The sequence below is a fragment of the Acanthaster planci genome, linkage group LG08, assembly GCF_054643075.1.
Source record: "Acanthaster planci isolate LZ-2023a linkage group LG08, COTS_SCS, whole genome shotgun sequence".
NCBI classification, from domain to species: Eukaryota; Metazoa; Echinodermata; class Asteroidea; order Valvatida; family Acanthasteridae; genus Acanthaster; species Acanthaster planci.
Genome location: NC_141784.1, coordinates 21,910,471 through 21,927,615, shown reverse-complemented (window position 1 = coordinate 21,927,615; position 17,145 = coordinate 21,910,471). Strand labels below are relative to the sequence as shown.

The window sequence follows — 17,145 nt, the reverse complement described above, 5'->3', positions numbered from 1 at the left end:
GTCCAATGTTTTTATATACGTCCGTGCGTTTACATGGCACCATGGAAACGGAAGTTAACGCGCAACTTCAGCGATCGTCCAATGGAAGCCTGAAAATCGTGGCGCGTCTACCTTTGTGACGAAGTCACTTACAAACCGGATAGACCAATCCGGATCGACGCCATAACAACGGTGGCGTCGCACTCACACGCATATTTTTCAGCTTCACGCGAGCGTGCACTTGGCAAACCACGATATCAGATTGGTCAAAGACAAAGAGGCGCGCGAACCACCTGTCCACGAGCGTTGCACCACCGCAGTAAAGGCTTCTTATTCTATATAGACCCATTGCGGGAGTGGTCAATGCCTAATTCATTCAGTAATTCCATAACACATTTCCTCTATGATGAAGGTGAAGATTAAGTATAGAATGTAATAATTTTCATCACACGACCGACACTGCATTAAAAACAAACAAACACAACTTATGACAGAGAAAATGAACAGTTCAATTTCCACAAATAATTTCCCGCCCTTTAATCACGGTCATATTTTATTTGTATTTTATTTACTCTTCGGGTTGACAGACTTTATACTCTCAGACACTTTTACCCTGTATTTTTTAAAGGAATCAAACCTTTCGTACACACCTTTTTCTTCATTGCATGAAGTGACAATGACCTAATGTAACCACAAATTCTAGAATCCAAACAAACTAGAGAATACCCACAAAAGTTCCTCGTTCCGCTGTGTGAAATATTAGAACTGAGATGGCTCTTATAGTGTCTCTCGGCAAGAAGGGCTCCCTCTGTCGACAAGTTCTTTGTTTGCTTTCCCATCGATGTAGTACACAAAGAAACGAGCTTGGCCACAGGCCAAATCATTGTCCGTTCAATATTGTTAGTCCTATGGGCGCTACAGCATGGAGTAGGACACTAATAATTATCGTTGAGGTAATTAAGAAATTAAAATGTCAACAAAAAACTGCTATATATAATGCGATGCTTCTTATATTTTTCATTTTAAAAGCAATTTTTCAACTGTTTAATTCATGCATGCTATACATGGCCAATATATTAAATTATTTAAAAGAATAAACACATTTTGTAATGACTATACTAGATACATAATTAAATGCAAACTTTTGTTAGATACAACACCATTGCACTCAAACGCAATACTATATGTACAGAATAGACTTTACAACTAATACAGATATCTTTCTATGTTTGTATGGAAACATTACGTAAAATATGAAATGCGTTGTATTATTTCAACTTCTAGGTGATACATTGAGTGGTCCTTTAGATTATGTCAACCAGACTCCTATTTTCTCTAAACTCCTATTTTGTTCACTTGGTTTCAAGGAGACGTCTTGGCCCAAAACTCTAAGATCACGCATTCCCATCCAAAAATATACTACACATTCATATCACAGGCTAACATTTTGTTATTTGAACGTTTTTCAACGGAGACGTAGCTATGCCGGCGTACTTTTCCTTTCGTTCAACAATGCAACTTTCTGGTTTCCTGTACTGAAATTATGATTCAAAGGCCTAACTTGCGGCAACCCTACATGTGTTCGCAAGTTTCCATGTTAAGAAAGCAAAGCTGATGTCATTTCACCTACCCGATTAAAATCACGCAGGGTGTAGTGAATCATTTTGAAAAACGTTAACTATCATAATAATGCAACGTTCAAGACCTGTGGCGCAAATACGTATCACACAAAAAGCCGATACGCCAACGAAAAGCAACATAAAACAACTACTCCTACTTCGAATACTTCACGCAAACCAGTGTTTCTATCTAGAATCAGTTTTGTGATACTCTTTGGTTTTGGCAACGATAAGTCGACCACTTTCCGGAAACTGCCATTCTCCTGTTTTTCACAGACATGTATGTCAAACATCTATAGTGTTTTTTGATCGTAGAAGAGCAATTAACGAAACTAAATTTACAAATGACACTACGCAAATCCAGATGTACTAGGAACAATTCATAGATGTATAGGCTGACATCTGCTTATATGAATATCAAATCTACCTATATCCAAAAACACAGGTACAATATTAAGTACTGTTTACGTGGTTATAGTGCGAAAAGATTAAGTATTGCTTTCATGTTTTAAAACGATATTTACATACACAGTGACAATTCCATTATATATTTCTCAACGCGATACCTTGGTCACACATTTCCACTATTTTCTCTCAAATATTTGTGTATGGGGTTACAAAATTTGTATTGGAAAACCATTTTTAAAAAGAATTTTCTTGCAAAATATTACAGAAAAAACGTTCAGGTGCAACTCTATCTGCTAGTTGTAAGTGGATTCGTATTAAGATCTAAATGTATTTGCCGCTTCAAAGTTTAAATTTCAGAGAGAAGAATTAATGCATCTTTCAATTTGGGGGCTAGAGATGTTTTAAACAAACAAAATATTCCTCACTCGGGGGAACTGGAAGCAACATAACCGTAAATGCAAATGCACACATGTAGGTTAAGTGATGGGTATGCTTTTAAAAGTTAAAACAAACGACACTTATTTGCAATACAAAGCGAAAAATGCCATCCGTGCGCTGTCTCTTATAACAAAATCCAGTCATTTGCAAACATTTTTTTAGTAGAGATTGAACCCAGGTATGAAATCTACATTTGCTTGTGCTTGGGGATTATACTGCCAAATTACCGTCCATTTTGTATCGTGAAATGATGGATTGAAGAACGACCGAACTTATTTTAACAATTAAGATGCACAACATAAAGCAATGCTACGATAATCCACGCAATATCAATTCTAGACGGTGTCTGCCCATCTTTGGTTATAAACAAGATGCGCGGAGTGATACTAGAAGAGAATAATCACCTGTTCAGATTACTTCAAATGGTTAAACAATAAAAAGTAGTAATGGAGACACCACAGTTCACAGTGCGGCATTCATCTTTTGGCTTTTTGTCGAGTAGTGCATAAATGTAGACAACGTTTGACACGTTTCAAAGGGCTTTTTATCAATTAAACAAAACAAAAATTGTGAAGTTCATAAAATTTGATGACGTTGAAGCCAATCTCAGTTCGTTACGGATAGCCACTGATTCAATATATAAACATATTATTACAAAATATTTTTCAAAATTCCTTATTTCTGTTAAGAAACGTAACTAAGGCGGGTTCATATGCAAACACGAAAGCAAAACTGTAACATCAATCAAATATTCGTACTGCGAATGGTCAAGCATTAATCACGTTTCAACTAAAACGCATCGCACAGGTAATATTTCTTGATGTTAACTTGGCTTCGCTTTCGCGTTCACCTGAAGTATGAACAGGCCTCCAGGAGGTTAACAAATCACTAACATTTCAACAGAATTTATATTGGGGACTTTACACTGTGAGTTGAGTTTAACTTCCAAATGCAACAGCTGGGAAGGTTGTTGAAAAAATCGAAATATCTCGTCCATCTTTATTAGCGATGAACTCTAAAGATTTAGTTCACGGTATAGTATTTGCATAGCAGATTTACAGGACAGCACAAACGTCCTGTGAAGACGACAAATACTCAAGACATCGTTCACAAGAAATAGTAGCTTTACAGAAACGTCATTTTGTATGCACCTTGACCATGCTTACCAAATCTCTCAGATATTCCTTTATGTTATATAGTTCATAGTTCTTGGGATTTTTTGGCAAACAAAGTTTTACGTTAGGAAGTTGCTAGTATATGCGACAAGCTGTGTAAGCTTGCCATTAAAAATGCATCGTACGTACTGGAAGTTGTACAGTACCAAACAAAATACAGTGTCATTTGATTTTTCTCTAAGTTCAATGAAATGCCATGGTGTCTCATTTCACTAGTTGTTCACACAGAAAAGCAATACTAGGCCACATTAGCACCAGCGGAACTGTCAAATTTACAATGAATTGTAAAGTAAACGCCACACCAATGACGATGCGGTGTACAACTCAGTACACGCACAAATCTAGTTATAGTTTAGCAGGAAATGTTACCCTATCGCTATATACCCGTATCCTAAACTCTTGGGAAAAAATTACGGTACACCAGCACTATTACGTGGCCATACCACACTCGTCACAAACACGACTGATTTCCAAGACGTGGTACATTTTTATTTTATTGCCTGGAGAGCAAAGTACATGTAGTCCATAAACCGGCTGGATATATCGAAAATTTTCCATGTCTCTATGATTCATACAATTATCGTTCCGTCGTTTTCACTGAACTTTTTTGTCCAGACAAAGCATTTGGTATTCACGAATGATCTCAGCTTTTCTATTAAATTTCAACGCGGAATCGACGGTTTTTGAACGTAGATGGTTTCCTGTGCCGTTTAAAATAACATACGGATATTTTCCTGACTTTTAATTAGAAACATCTAAAATGTTAATTCTTAAACTGTGAGTTCAATTAAAATTCTTTTGAAAACAGAAAGACCGGTTAAGCACATTCTCTATGATTGATGTCTTTGATACTGCGTGACACACAAATCAAAATTAATTTAAGTACACAATGTTTAACGTCTTACAAATTACTACTGACCCAAGTCCCGATTGCAGGACTTCTCCGGTTGATCACAATGGAGAATTGTGTCCTCTGAAATTCTGTACAAACAAGAATACATACCGCTGCATAATGCTTATTGCGCTTGGAGAAATTGGACGGATTCTCTCCACCAATCAGAATGCAGGAAGACCGGTGATTTCTGACGATATTCTGTAGCCAAAGACGAGGAAAGTCAAAAAGACAAAACTTCCTTTAAGAACCAACATGCAATCTCAAAGCTACAAAGTTTCATTCACAGTATTGAAGTTCTTCAATTAATGAAAAATATGAGTAAAATGTACTTGCTTGAAGATGATAACCTCAGCAATTGTAAATAATTTGTGCTCTACAGTCACCAATAGGCCAATTCTTATTGGTGCGTAAAACGCAGTACAATACCAAGTTGACGTGTAGATATCTTCACGAGATATCAATTTGCTCTACATAGAACAATGAGTTTTATTAACAGGTAACACAGAAAATGTCTTTAAAAAAACGCGGAAACAGGGCACGGAAACGTAAACTGGGAAGTTAAAGGTAAGTTTTTACCACTTTCTCTATTCGCCATTCTAAGCAGCCACAATATTTTGCAATCAATTAACAGCATTTTATTAAGTATCAACTATTTATGCAACTAACGGAGCTCACAGATTGAGACCCTGAATCCTTTGCATTGTTGTGTGCAGCTCTTTTATTCACACATCGATGTACACAGTAAAGCATGCTTTTTAAAACGAGCTTAATCTAGACTAAGATTGTCCAGTTTACCAGTAAGTTTAACTGTAAAGTGTGAACCTAACTGCACTATAAATATGCTAGTTTAAAGCATCCCAAGATATCGCCTGCACTACGATGGTTATTTTTATATCGAGTCAAGGGAAAATAAAAACACGAGTCAGTAAATACAGAAATTGTTAAGTCAGTTACCAATTCCTAATGTGTAAGCCAAAGTCGTTTCCTTTACTGAACTAAAACTAATTGTTGTTTAAACAAATGTGTTTATTGCATTTTATGTTCGTTGTACAGAAATTAATACTTGGTATGTGCTAAAATATCCCCGTCACTAGAACGAACGACTGAGTACACAAGAAAAAATTGCTTTCGACTTTGGACAGGATATGTCTACATGGTCAGATGAAAATGTGTAACTTATACAGATTTGACTATACTGTGCTAGACTTTGAGTGTACTTAAAATCATAGAGCAAGGACCCATGTTAAAACATGACCAGGTCAACAGAAATAATTGAAACTACAACGTACATACTGGTCTCTTCACGTATCTTGATGAGATGCAAACAACCCTTCGGGTGATTATTTACTGATTGGGTATCCCGACACCCAATCCCTCCAAGCTCCCCCCCCGGAATACCATTCTGGAAGACGTTACACATAACCACGTGATGAAGCACATCCATGATGTCATCCACTTGGCGCTAGATTCACTACATCACTAGACCAATATGACATTTACAAATGTTACTTGGTTTTATGTAATACTGTCACAGATGTTACATAAGTTACATTAATTTTAAGCTAATATGATACACATAATTGTGCTAAAAATGGTTAATAAGTGCTACACAAGGAAGAATAAATATCATTTGTTAAAATAGCAAACCTAGAAAATCAAAGCTGGGGTTTCGTAGGCTGCAGACGGACTGGACACCGGTAGGAAAGTCCTCTATCGTCCAATATCAGCAAGATGCATTTCATTGTTACTTCCATTATGTTATTAAGGGTAAGCAATATAATTCAACATGAATTTAATAAGAACCAAAACGATGATCAGCGACACAAATAAACACCAACACTTACGAGGCTAAGTACAATGGAATCAACATCTGTGAATTTGGACCAATGAATACACAGCTATATACATGACTTGTAGCGATGCTTAAATTACACAACCAAAAAAGCTTATCTGAAGAATCTTAATGTTCACTACTGTTGATTTACAGCACTTTACGTGTTTAAGTAGCTTTGAACTGGCCCAACATAATTTACATACAATGTCCGTTTGAACAAAATTGCCAAATAAAATGCTCCACATGTTCTTACAAGTACGCCTCCGTTAGATGCCAAGCTGTGGTAACTGCACGTATATAAAGGATAGGCCTAATGTGACTAGGTAAAGCTGCAAGATTCGATTATTGTCTGTTCTAAGGCCGAAGTACAAATTTCACTGGTCTCAGAAGAGTCGCATTTTAGGGTTGTCTACTACCACATTTCAGATGTACGGATCAATACACTAGTTATTTTGAGGTAGGCGCGCAACTTGTTCAAAGACAGAACAAGTTGACGATGCCAACAAGTGTCGCAGATTGCTGTAGTAGAATCAACTCCCACATTTCTTTGTACGAATCACTCCTGTACATGCTTGTCACTGGGCTATACAAAACAGTGTCCCGCAGAGTTTATCCAGTTATCGAAAAACAGCGTTAGCGAAGCAATATTTCAATATATTTAAATTACAGATTCCTTTTCACCTGAAACAATCTCTGGCAATCAAAATGTCCCTGTCTTTTACTCACTACCCGACACCAATAAATTAAACACGAAATTGGTTCACCCTGCATAACTTGTACACAATCACTGTACGCAAAATAAATCTGTGAACCTCTTCGTGCTAGACCGAGTTGATTGCCATAATTACATACAATTCAAGCGCACTCAAAACACTCGCTAAGCTGAAATTGTATTTGGCCCAGATAGCCACCCAACTATAAAGTGATATGGAAGTGAATGAAAACGGAAGAATAATTGACAAAAGTAACATCTCTCAGATTTCTTAAAATGTTAAATACATTTTCTAATACAAGGGGTCTGAAAATTTGTTGATTTCTCACCGTGAAATGATAATAAAAATATTACAAGTTACCTTTTACTTTATTTTAAAATTATTTTTGTTAGTGGCAACGCCTTATCTTTAGGCGAAAGAATTTAGGAAGATAACTGAAACATATAACCTCACAGACAATGGCACAAGAAACACAACACATCAAACAGCGAGTTATGATACAGAAATATAAATTAGCTCTGCCAATCTATTCATGGTAAAACTATTGAAATGCCAATTTTGGAAGTGGATCAATGGAAATGCTGTTACCATGTGACATGTCAAGTCACTTTCCTGAATTACTAAGCTATTCTTATTGAAAATGTTCATAACATTCTCTCTACACAAAATCAACGCGTGTCCAGATGCATGAACTACATGTTGAATTAAAAACCACCTGATACACAACAACTATGGAGTTTTTTTTTTTAATTAAGCATATCATTTCCCAAAGAGAAGCTGTCATTCGTGTATTTCAAAACACTGCGAAGTTAACTCCTCGAAATTAAAAAAAACAAACAAATTTACACCCAGGCAGTCGAACCAAATTCCTATTTACGGTTACATCGCAGTGAACTGTGTCTTATACACACTGTCGTTAGTCTCGCTGTGATTAAGCAATCTTCAAATGAATATTGCCACTCAATGATGTTGCCGATGAAACCAATCAAAATGTTAATCAGTGCATGCTATCTTCCCATTTCCATCTAACTTCGTGAAGCTAACAAAAACGGGCAATATAACCCAATGCTGTATATTACTAGATAACATGTAAAACTATGGGCAGAAGTCTTCCAAAACTAATGACCTCTAAAACAAATATTGATATAAATGAATACGAGGCACAGACAAAAACTGCAATCACTTGTCAAAATAAGGATGAAAACGACCATGCATGCAAAGGCAGAAGCCTTTTCAGTAAGCCTACTTGTAAAGACAGATAGCACGGTATCAAATCAAACCAATGCTGTTACGGTGTAACTCTACTGCTAACATTCATGCAACTTAAACACAACTGGATTCAAAATGACAACCAACTACAAATCATTCATTACATGCTAAGTAGGCTATATATCCGTTATGTTTTATGGATATTATCGCACCAAATCGTTTCTTTTTACAGCCTTACTTCTGCTGAATTTATACATAATTATGTCAAAAAAGTGGAAGATACCTTTGTTTCTACAGTCATGCCCCAAAATTTACATGTACCATACTACATTTCCAATACAAACTTCAACAATACTTGGCACACACCCCTAGTAAGCACACATGAGTCTTAATACGCAAGTCTGGAGTAAATTATTAATTTGGTGTGTTTCAACATTTGTGAAGAATGTCTGTGACCTTTGACATTATGGACGGAGGAAATTAAACCCTTCTACGACACGGTCTCATCTTTTAAGTGCTATTCAAAAGTTAACCTGAACACGATATCGAGCCAAATTACATCTCATTTGGAGCCTCTTTGATACACTGGAAGATTAACTATGGATTAGAATACTAAAATATGAATACCAAGATGCCAAAATAAACCCAAAAACTCAAGGGGAAAAGGGTGGAAATAAATTACAACTATTTCTACATGATGAATCTGCGTGGTATAATACAGCAGCCATGCTTCTGTCACAGACTGTACACATCCACACACTACATAACATGCTGCAAAGAGACATCTGCAGGATCATGGCAAATATATGTAAGCGATGTAATGAGGATGTCAGCAAGTGGAAACTAATGTGATTTCGCTGGTTCACTCTCTTTTTCACTTTGCAAACATGCATTCAAAAATAGGTTATAGTCCCCTTACAAATGACTGAACAAAGTCAACAATCAGAAAATCATTTTCAGTCTGATTTTAGTGTTGCTATTGTAATTTTAGTATACTACAAAGACTGAGATTAATCTCAAATCTAAATTAATACTAGCAACTTTCAAAACAATATCCATAGCTAGACTGTGGTATTCCACATGCCAAAAGCTCAGCCTAGTTAGAAAAACCTATCTATGAAACAAAAGTTGCTTTTCCTTGATTTCCTACCTTTCTAAGACAGAAAGTCTACCATCTAAATTCTCACCTGGTTCATGCCAAGTGACAAGACCATTTCATACGGTTAAATATTACACATAAGCTGTATTAATATTTTACTTAAAGCAAGCAACTGTCAGGAGTCTCACCAAAGACAGACTAAACCAAGACACAACACTCAACTTCTTCCTGAATTTTCAAATATGCTAAAACTTGTCCCTCAACCACTACAGAAAAAACATCATTCAACGTGTATTAGGACAGTCAGTAGAACTTTTTATAACATTGTCACAAACAGCATTTTCTCAATGCATTTGTTAGCCTAAATGTTGATTTTATTTTGCTAAGAAGAACCAAGTGGAAGACTTGATTTGGTCAACATCACATTTTCACTTTCAAAGCTTCAAAGTTTTACATGAATCCTCAAAGCAACATGTACTGCATCCACTTACAACCATTCACACAGCAATGAAGCAAAATCAAAACTGAGAAACTGATTTTCTGATTGTGTTCTAACAAGATAAACTCTGCATTTATGATTCAAATGAGTGTCAAGAACAAGATTTCCTTTTTTAAGATGAATTTCACTTCAGCAAATTAAATCTTAGAGTTCCTATGAAATTGAATCTCACAAACCTACCTTGGTGACATCAGTAACCTCACTATTAGGTCATCATCATCTAGTCACAATGTAATAAGTTCTATCTCAACCAAAGTCCAATGAAAAAACATTTAATCATACTGATGCACCGTCCCAGTATATAAAGACAAATTTAATTTTAATAGCAGTTCTTTAAAAAGTTGTTTTATGTAAGGCAGCTCCTTCCCTTCCCCTCCAAAAAAAAAATCATTACGAAAGTTTGGATTTTTCTTTACTAGCAAGACACTTCAAAGTAACTGACAAACAGAAGGCTCCATGGCACCCTAGTGACAAAACTTCTGTTCATCCACACTATATCAGAGTGCAAAGATGTGCAGTGGTGTACTTATTTCCAGTCAAAGTGTAAGTCTGTTACTGACTCACTGCTCCTTTTGATATGAATGCAATGTTAAATGCCCAGATGAACTTCGCCTTTGTGTCATGTACAACACATCCGTCTGTAACACACCATGTTTCCTATACCAGCCAAAACAATATTCTAAGATGATGAAACGAATTGTCAAAGTAACCCCCACGCCCCCAACTTAATTCAAGACACTCGGACCAATGCTCGACATGGAAGTGCAATGTGAAACATCAATGTCGTCAAAAATGAAAAACTAAAGAAAATGCAAGCTTAACAAAGGCTTGTTTTCATAGTTATTCAAATAAAATAAAGTGCCAAAGTTGATGATGATCCCTTCATTAAAACAAAACAAAGAAAAAATAGCGTGAACCAGCGAAAAACAATAACAAAAAAACGTGCAGTGTGGAGTTAGTATGGGGAGAATTTCTTAGCTCCAGCGACGGCGGCAACAGTGGCAGTGCGGATTTTGGTTGTGTAAGCATTGCTGGCCTGCTGTAGAGCATCCAAACTGAGTAACGGAACAGGTTTCATCAGTATGTTTGATAGAGGAGACATGTCTTGGGAGATTGTCGGCGAGGGTGCGGTATTCGGGGTCAGGGTGGTGGGTGATGAAGAGGTGGTGAATGAGGTCATCGAGGTCACAGACGGGTCAACAGTCACAGAGGTCTGGCTTTTGGCCGTCTCAAGGCTGTATGGAGAAAAAAGGGAAGGAAAATGACGGAAGGTTAGAGGGACGGGTAGGTGGTAGAAGGGAAAGGATTAGAAGACGGGATATGTTGGTTGATAAGGACGGTATGATGAGGTCAGAAAAGGGGGAATAAACACTGATCAGGACTCAGGACTTCAGAAATGGGTCACAATAATGAGGTGCTATATGAAGGACTGCCAAACTCAAATCATGGGATGTGTGGATTAACAAAAGTATAGGAGATCAAACATTAAAGAAGCAATTTCTTTGATATACAACTCTTTGTGTAAAGCATCATGCTCATTATGCGTAGACAGTGGGTATAAATTTCCATTTTTAATCATGCCGAAAAAAGGATGGTCTGGAAGTGAAGTCATTTTTGGGATGGAAGGTACAAATAGAGAAGGGGAACATGGCAAGAACTCAAGTGAAGGATGCTCATGCAAGAAACATGAGTTGTAAAGGAGTCTGTGGAATAAAATGCAAAAGAGGGATCCCTCAAGATATCTGATAGAGGTGCCAAACCATCAAGCTGGATTTCCATATGTCTGTGAATCTCTGATCTTAACTGTTATCTTCATTCAATGAGTCAGAGAAAGTTATGTCGCAGAAAAGGATACTGATTGCTGTAGCACTAGACATGAAAAATGGACCAACATTGCTGATGTTGTGTCACTCAAGGGTAAATTCCCAGTACTGTCACTTTAATTCACAACCCTATATGTTCATGTAACTCTTCCACTTGTTCCAAATTTTCAAATGAGAAAAATGTTTATAAACACTTGAACACTGTATGTTGGTGCTAAAAATGTTCTCTGAAACAAAATGAATGTTTGAGATTATTGCTCAGACTGTTTCAGTTTAGTTTAATCGTAACAATGTCATTTGTTCATTCAATTTTTATACTGTCCTTCAATCTGACAGGCACAGAATTCCACAGACATTCTGGAAATCACTCAGGAAGCTCCTTCACCAAAGTTTGTTAATTGCTACATCACCCAAGAAATATAAGGTGTTTTAAAAATTTCCAAGGAATTTGGACTAATTAATCATCCATTGGATCAAGCTACATGTACTCATACAAGTGTTTTTCATAAATGTTTTAAACTTGTTTTTATTGCCTGTTTTATGTCTCTCAACATCTGCAGGGCTTTCAACTCTGTACCAGTAAAAGTCACAAGCGAACAAATTTTTAAAAAGTAATGCACATGCAAAATAATGATGCATCAAATACAAAAAGTTCCTGGACAGTAATCTTGACTGTCTCCCTATAAATATCCCTATTTATACCAAAACATTAGATTTTACCTTTACTTACAACAAAGAATCAGACATGTGTATGTGAAAGTACACCATGAGCAGACTGAAACTACTTAACACATAAAGGAAATAAAAACTGATCTATTTGATACAAATGGATGATGGATGAAATTTTGCCAAAAACTATACATGAACGGCTAAATTCTATTTGTGAAAAATTCCAAGTAAACAAATGCATTAAGTGACGGTGAACAAGTTAAGCTGTTTGATATAAAAATGAAGGTCAGTTGTTCTTCTTAGAATCTACGTATGAATTGAAGAATGGCTTTACAAAGTAACACTTGCAACTTTGTGTCTTAATGAGGCCCTTAAAATACTCACCTTAGACAAACACTGCACAATGCATTAACTCCACAAACTACAATCTTAATTGCAAAACAAATTTTTAAGCTATTCACTACTTCAAAATCAAAAACATGACGTATTCCGAAACTTCGATGTATACCTTAACTTTCTCCATCAGAAAGCCTGCATCTTACCTCAATTTGAAACCACTGGACATTCCCTCTTCTAGTCATTTGGGGTTAAATATTTCACTTTATTCTCTGCTATCAATACATACCAAGCCGTGGTAAAACTTTGGGCAATGAGTTACCAAAAGACACCATTACAATGAGGACACGCTACTTAATTCATACATTTCCCGGTCACTTGTCATGGCAATTAACAGTTTGGGCCAAGGAAAATGACTGCCTGACTTTAAGCCAAATAAGTGGAAAATTTGACAAGCACTTGGTGCTGAAACTCAGTGCTTCTTACTTTTGATAACAATTTCAAACTGATAAATCACTTCCAAATATTGTGGTGCTTAACCCCTTTGCGCCGGGACACGGCTAGACACGCCGTAAAAATTGAGATCCTCAGCCCGCTTTTCAGCAATTATTCTCGGCCCACGCTTGAGCAAACACGGTGAAAGAAGGCAGACCCTGGCTCTTGTATATATGGTAATTGGTCTTTGTGTGTAGCCCAGAAATGAAAAGACCAAATTTGCATCATAATCACCAGCTTCACAATAGTCCCCACTTTGAAAAGAGGCAACGGGAATGTGGAAGCGTGAGTAGAGCCGCATGCCACTGAACAATCAGCCTTTTCACCGTGTAATTCAAAGCGTGCAGAGCACACAGGGTCACAAACCGAGAATTTGCGGTTTGGCAGGTAGCCTTCGTGGCCAAGCAAGGCTGGAATTCTTCCTGGCGCGAAGGGGTTAGCCAGATGATCTGTTAGAGTGTGAAACATACATAAAAATAGTATGACATTTGGGGACTTACCTGAAATTGATGAGATACTGTGCAAAAGCAATACTCTCGGACTGCCCAGTAATGGTTACCACTCTGTCTGGACTTCCTTCCTTAACATCGTTGATTTTAATGTTTGCTCCCGATAGTTGTCTGTCAAAATAAGTACAGGTAGACTATATGCTGAGAAGAGACTTATGAAACTGTCTCCAACTTATCAAATCTCTCACTGAGCACAACACGACAAGGATAAGCATAAATTTTAATTCAGTGTAGTCTCCACTCCAAACAGAATTAAGAAAGAACCCCAAAATGTGATTTCAATCCATGTTCTTCCAGGAAGATGTGGATATGAAACTTTGCCATTGACTGATCATAGATTGAAGACAGAAGAATGGCCTTACCTTATTTCTTGGATCTTGCTACCCTGTCTTCCAATGACACAGCCAATGACCTGTAAATTAATGGAAGAACTAGCTGTAGTTAGGAGAAGCATGGAAGACGACATTCCTTTTAATGAGAAATTGATAATGAATAAAACAAATGACTTAAATATGACTTCAGATGGTCACAAAATCAACTGGCAATATAAACTTATTACTTATTAGTCACATCTTTAGTTATGCATGAACTAAAACCGTGAAAGTTAACACGAGTGCAGTGCTTAACACTCCATAGTAGTTATTCTTCTGTGCATTTACACATGGATTACTTGTGACCTGCAGGAAAGTCCAAAGCAAACTTCACTTTTATCAGAGTTGGCTTCATGTTTTGTAAGTCTCACTTGAACTAAAAGAACTGTGTAAGTATAACATTTCAACGCAAGACTAAATAAGGAACAGTTAAATGAATATTTATTTCAAGCAACAGACGGATGTCTTATGAATAACCATCCAAACATAAGCAGGTTGTCTGTGCAAAAACACAAACTTTTTGACTAATAAAGGCCACTCATATTTTCATTTCTTTCTCAGCTCAAGTTCAGACAATAAAAGCTCTCTGCCTCTTCGATAACACTCTACCTTGAAAAACCCAGACCAAAGTCTCTGAGAAGATAGAAAGTAGAGAGTAGCTTTACTTACACTGTTAGGTATCGTTATCTCATGAGTCTGTTGGTTATTTGTTGCTGCAACGGGAACGCTGTTAGCTGCAGCTGCACTGTACTGCTGAATTGCACCTACAGTAGAGAAAAGAAAGAAACTTGTCGACACTGAGGGTGCTCAAAAGGAAGAAATGTTGCCAACAAGTCCTACTTGGCTTATTGCATTCACAATTTTAAAAAAATGTGATTTAACAAAGGAAAGAAAAAACTCTTAAATGTGATGTATACTACCCAATTAATACTTCAAATTAAAAAGACTGCCTCTTATAAAGAGTAATTCATAGAAGAAACTGTGATACAAAGTTTCAATTAAAGTGGCACCATGACAGAAAAAAAAGTAACAAACAAGGAAGAAAGGTTAGAACTGTGACACAATAAAAGACACATACATAAAATACACGAAGACAGCAGAGCAATATTACTAATGAAATGCACAGTGGAGAGGACATTCTTACAAGGGATGAGGGTCGTCATGTCAACAGAAAGAGGATGGCAAGAAAGAGAGAGACTGAGAGAGTTTGACATACCTGCAGGAAAATGGGACTGCCCTGGGATGGTGAAGGGGGTGGTTGTGTGTTGCATGGCATATTGTAGCTTGGATAACTGAAACAAACCACAAACAAATGGGGTTCAAAGGTCACAGGTCAGGTCCGGATGGATTCTTCCCTCTGGTATTGTGTGCAAGGGTAATGGGAAGGTTTCCTCTATAGGTTCTTTACGTAAGGAAACTACCACAGAGTTAGGTCTTATGATCAAGATTGACTGACGCCCTTTTTTGAGAAAGTTAGTCTTCCAACATGCCCAAACTGCCCAAAGGCAAAATGACAAACTTTCTTTAGTTACTGTTAAAAGAAGTATCTTTCCCGATTTCAATTTTCAGTGTGCTAGGGTGGCCAGGAAGGGTCAGATGGATGAAGATGGTAACTTCTTGTGCTGCTAGAGGGTAAAGTTATTAGGTGCAAATAGGACAACAGTGAAGCAGAAAGGAGGGTCTTTCTCTGGTGAATCAAGTAAAACATAGGGTATATCAAATTTGAAGCATCATACCATTTCAGAAAACTCTTCTTCGGGATATATGCCTGGAGAACATTATCTTTGAAAATTTCAAAAAAAAGTTAGTCAGTCGAGCCATTAAAAAAGATTCTTGGTTCTCACCTGGTTACCTACATCGGGCTGTGGTACAGCATAGTTCCCATGCACTGCATAGGCCTGCATAAAAAACAATGGCAATTTTCTTCCATTTCTGTTGATTACAGCAATATCCTGTTGACAGCTGCAAGTATTTCTAAGAAAGAGCCAAACCGTGCTTAAACAATGTAAACGTCTTTCATAAAAAATCATGTTGGGGTAATTGGCTTCATTTTTTTCAAATGATATAAAAACTGAAGTTAGAAAAACAAATGAAATCAAGCAAACGCAATCAGACTTGAAGTAAAATTGTATGACAGAACTTTACACACTTATAAACATGCAACAACTTGCCTTTAAAGGTATCAATTACATGCAGGCAAAGAGAAACAATATTTAACCACTTTACCTGACCCCCTGCAAAGATGATAGGAGTTGATGTTTGCTTGGGTCTATAGGGAATTGTTGCTCCTTTGGGTGGTGACTACAGAAAGAAGACATAAATCGATATACAATCACTGTATATCAATCGCCCTGATTTGCATGCATAGGTAGGAATGGAAGAACTTAAGAGGGTAGCTGCAATCAATTTGTTTGTATACAAACCTTCAAAATGCACCTTTGTATCTCCTGATTTTAACTTTTGTTTCACTACATTAAAGAGTATTTTACTATCTTTTGGGTTTTGTACTAATGATTATTTCCTTATGTATGAGCAAACTGTGAGGTCATCCCAGGAAGAAAGCCTCCATGAAACACTGGTTTATAATGCAGAATATTGTCCTATTTTTTTGTAGATTTTGTGGGACAGACTTTTTCCTTCTTGGACACTTCAGTGTTATTTACTGCACATAGCAATAAGCAAGCATCAATCCCTTTCTTGAGAATGTTTTCAGTAAGTAAATCTTGGGTTCACAGTTTCACTTAATAAACCTATACACTGAACTACATGTATATCTTCCCTGAATGACACCAAAGCAACAGCGCCCTCAGTTGTCCAGGAAAGCATAGATCATTTTAAGTATTAAAATTTTTACCAAATGGGAATATAAAAGAGTTTTAAATATATCCAAGATGAATACAAAGTTGCAGAAAAATCGTGTCTAAGAAAACTTCATTGCGGCTTTACTTTAAAGATGGCCACAAGTGAGAATATTTCAGTCACAGTATACTACCGTATCAAATGGCATCTAATGAAGCCAGGAAAAGTAGCCACAAAAAACAGCTGGTCTACATGTATTTGGCTAAGTTGATCCC

At 36.9% G+C, this 17,145-nt stretch overlaps 1 protein-coding gene across 7 annotated transcripts in view; it reads right to left on the bottom strand.

Annotated features, from left to right (window-relative positions):
* Positions 1-486: 486 nt before the first annotated feature.
* The window catches only part of LOC110976831 (poly(rC)-binding protein 3-like), a 73,736-nt gene continuing 57,077 nt past the window's right edge, over positions 487-17,145 (bottom strand). For 6 of the 7 annotated variants that reach the window (XM_022230443.2, XM_022230487.2, XM_022230496.2 and 3 more), the window contains 7 exons: positions 16,298-16,372; positions 15,916-15,969; positions 15,288-15,363; positions 14,741-14,835; positions 14,063-14,112; positions 13,692-13,811; positions 5,215-11,103 (listed from right to left, as the gene is read on the bottom strand). In XM_022230443.2, the coding sequence (XP_022086135.1) occupies positions 10,824-11,103; positions 13,692-13,811; positions 14,063-14,112; positions 14,741-14,835; positions 15,288-15,363; positions 15,916-15,969; positions 16,298-16,372 (750 nt within the window). In that variant the 3' untranslated portion in view covers positions 5,215-10,823. Of the gene's footprint in view, positions 4,713-5,214; positions 11,104-13,691; positions 13,812-14,062; positions 14,113-14,740; positions 14,836-15,287; positions 15,364-15,915; positions 15,970-16,297; positions 16,373-17,145 lie in introns of those variants that run through there. The other variant, XM_022230504.2, reaches the window with a different exon arrangement.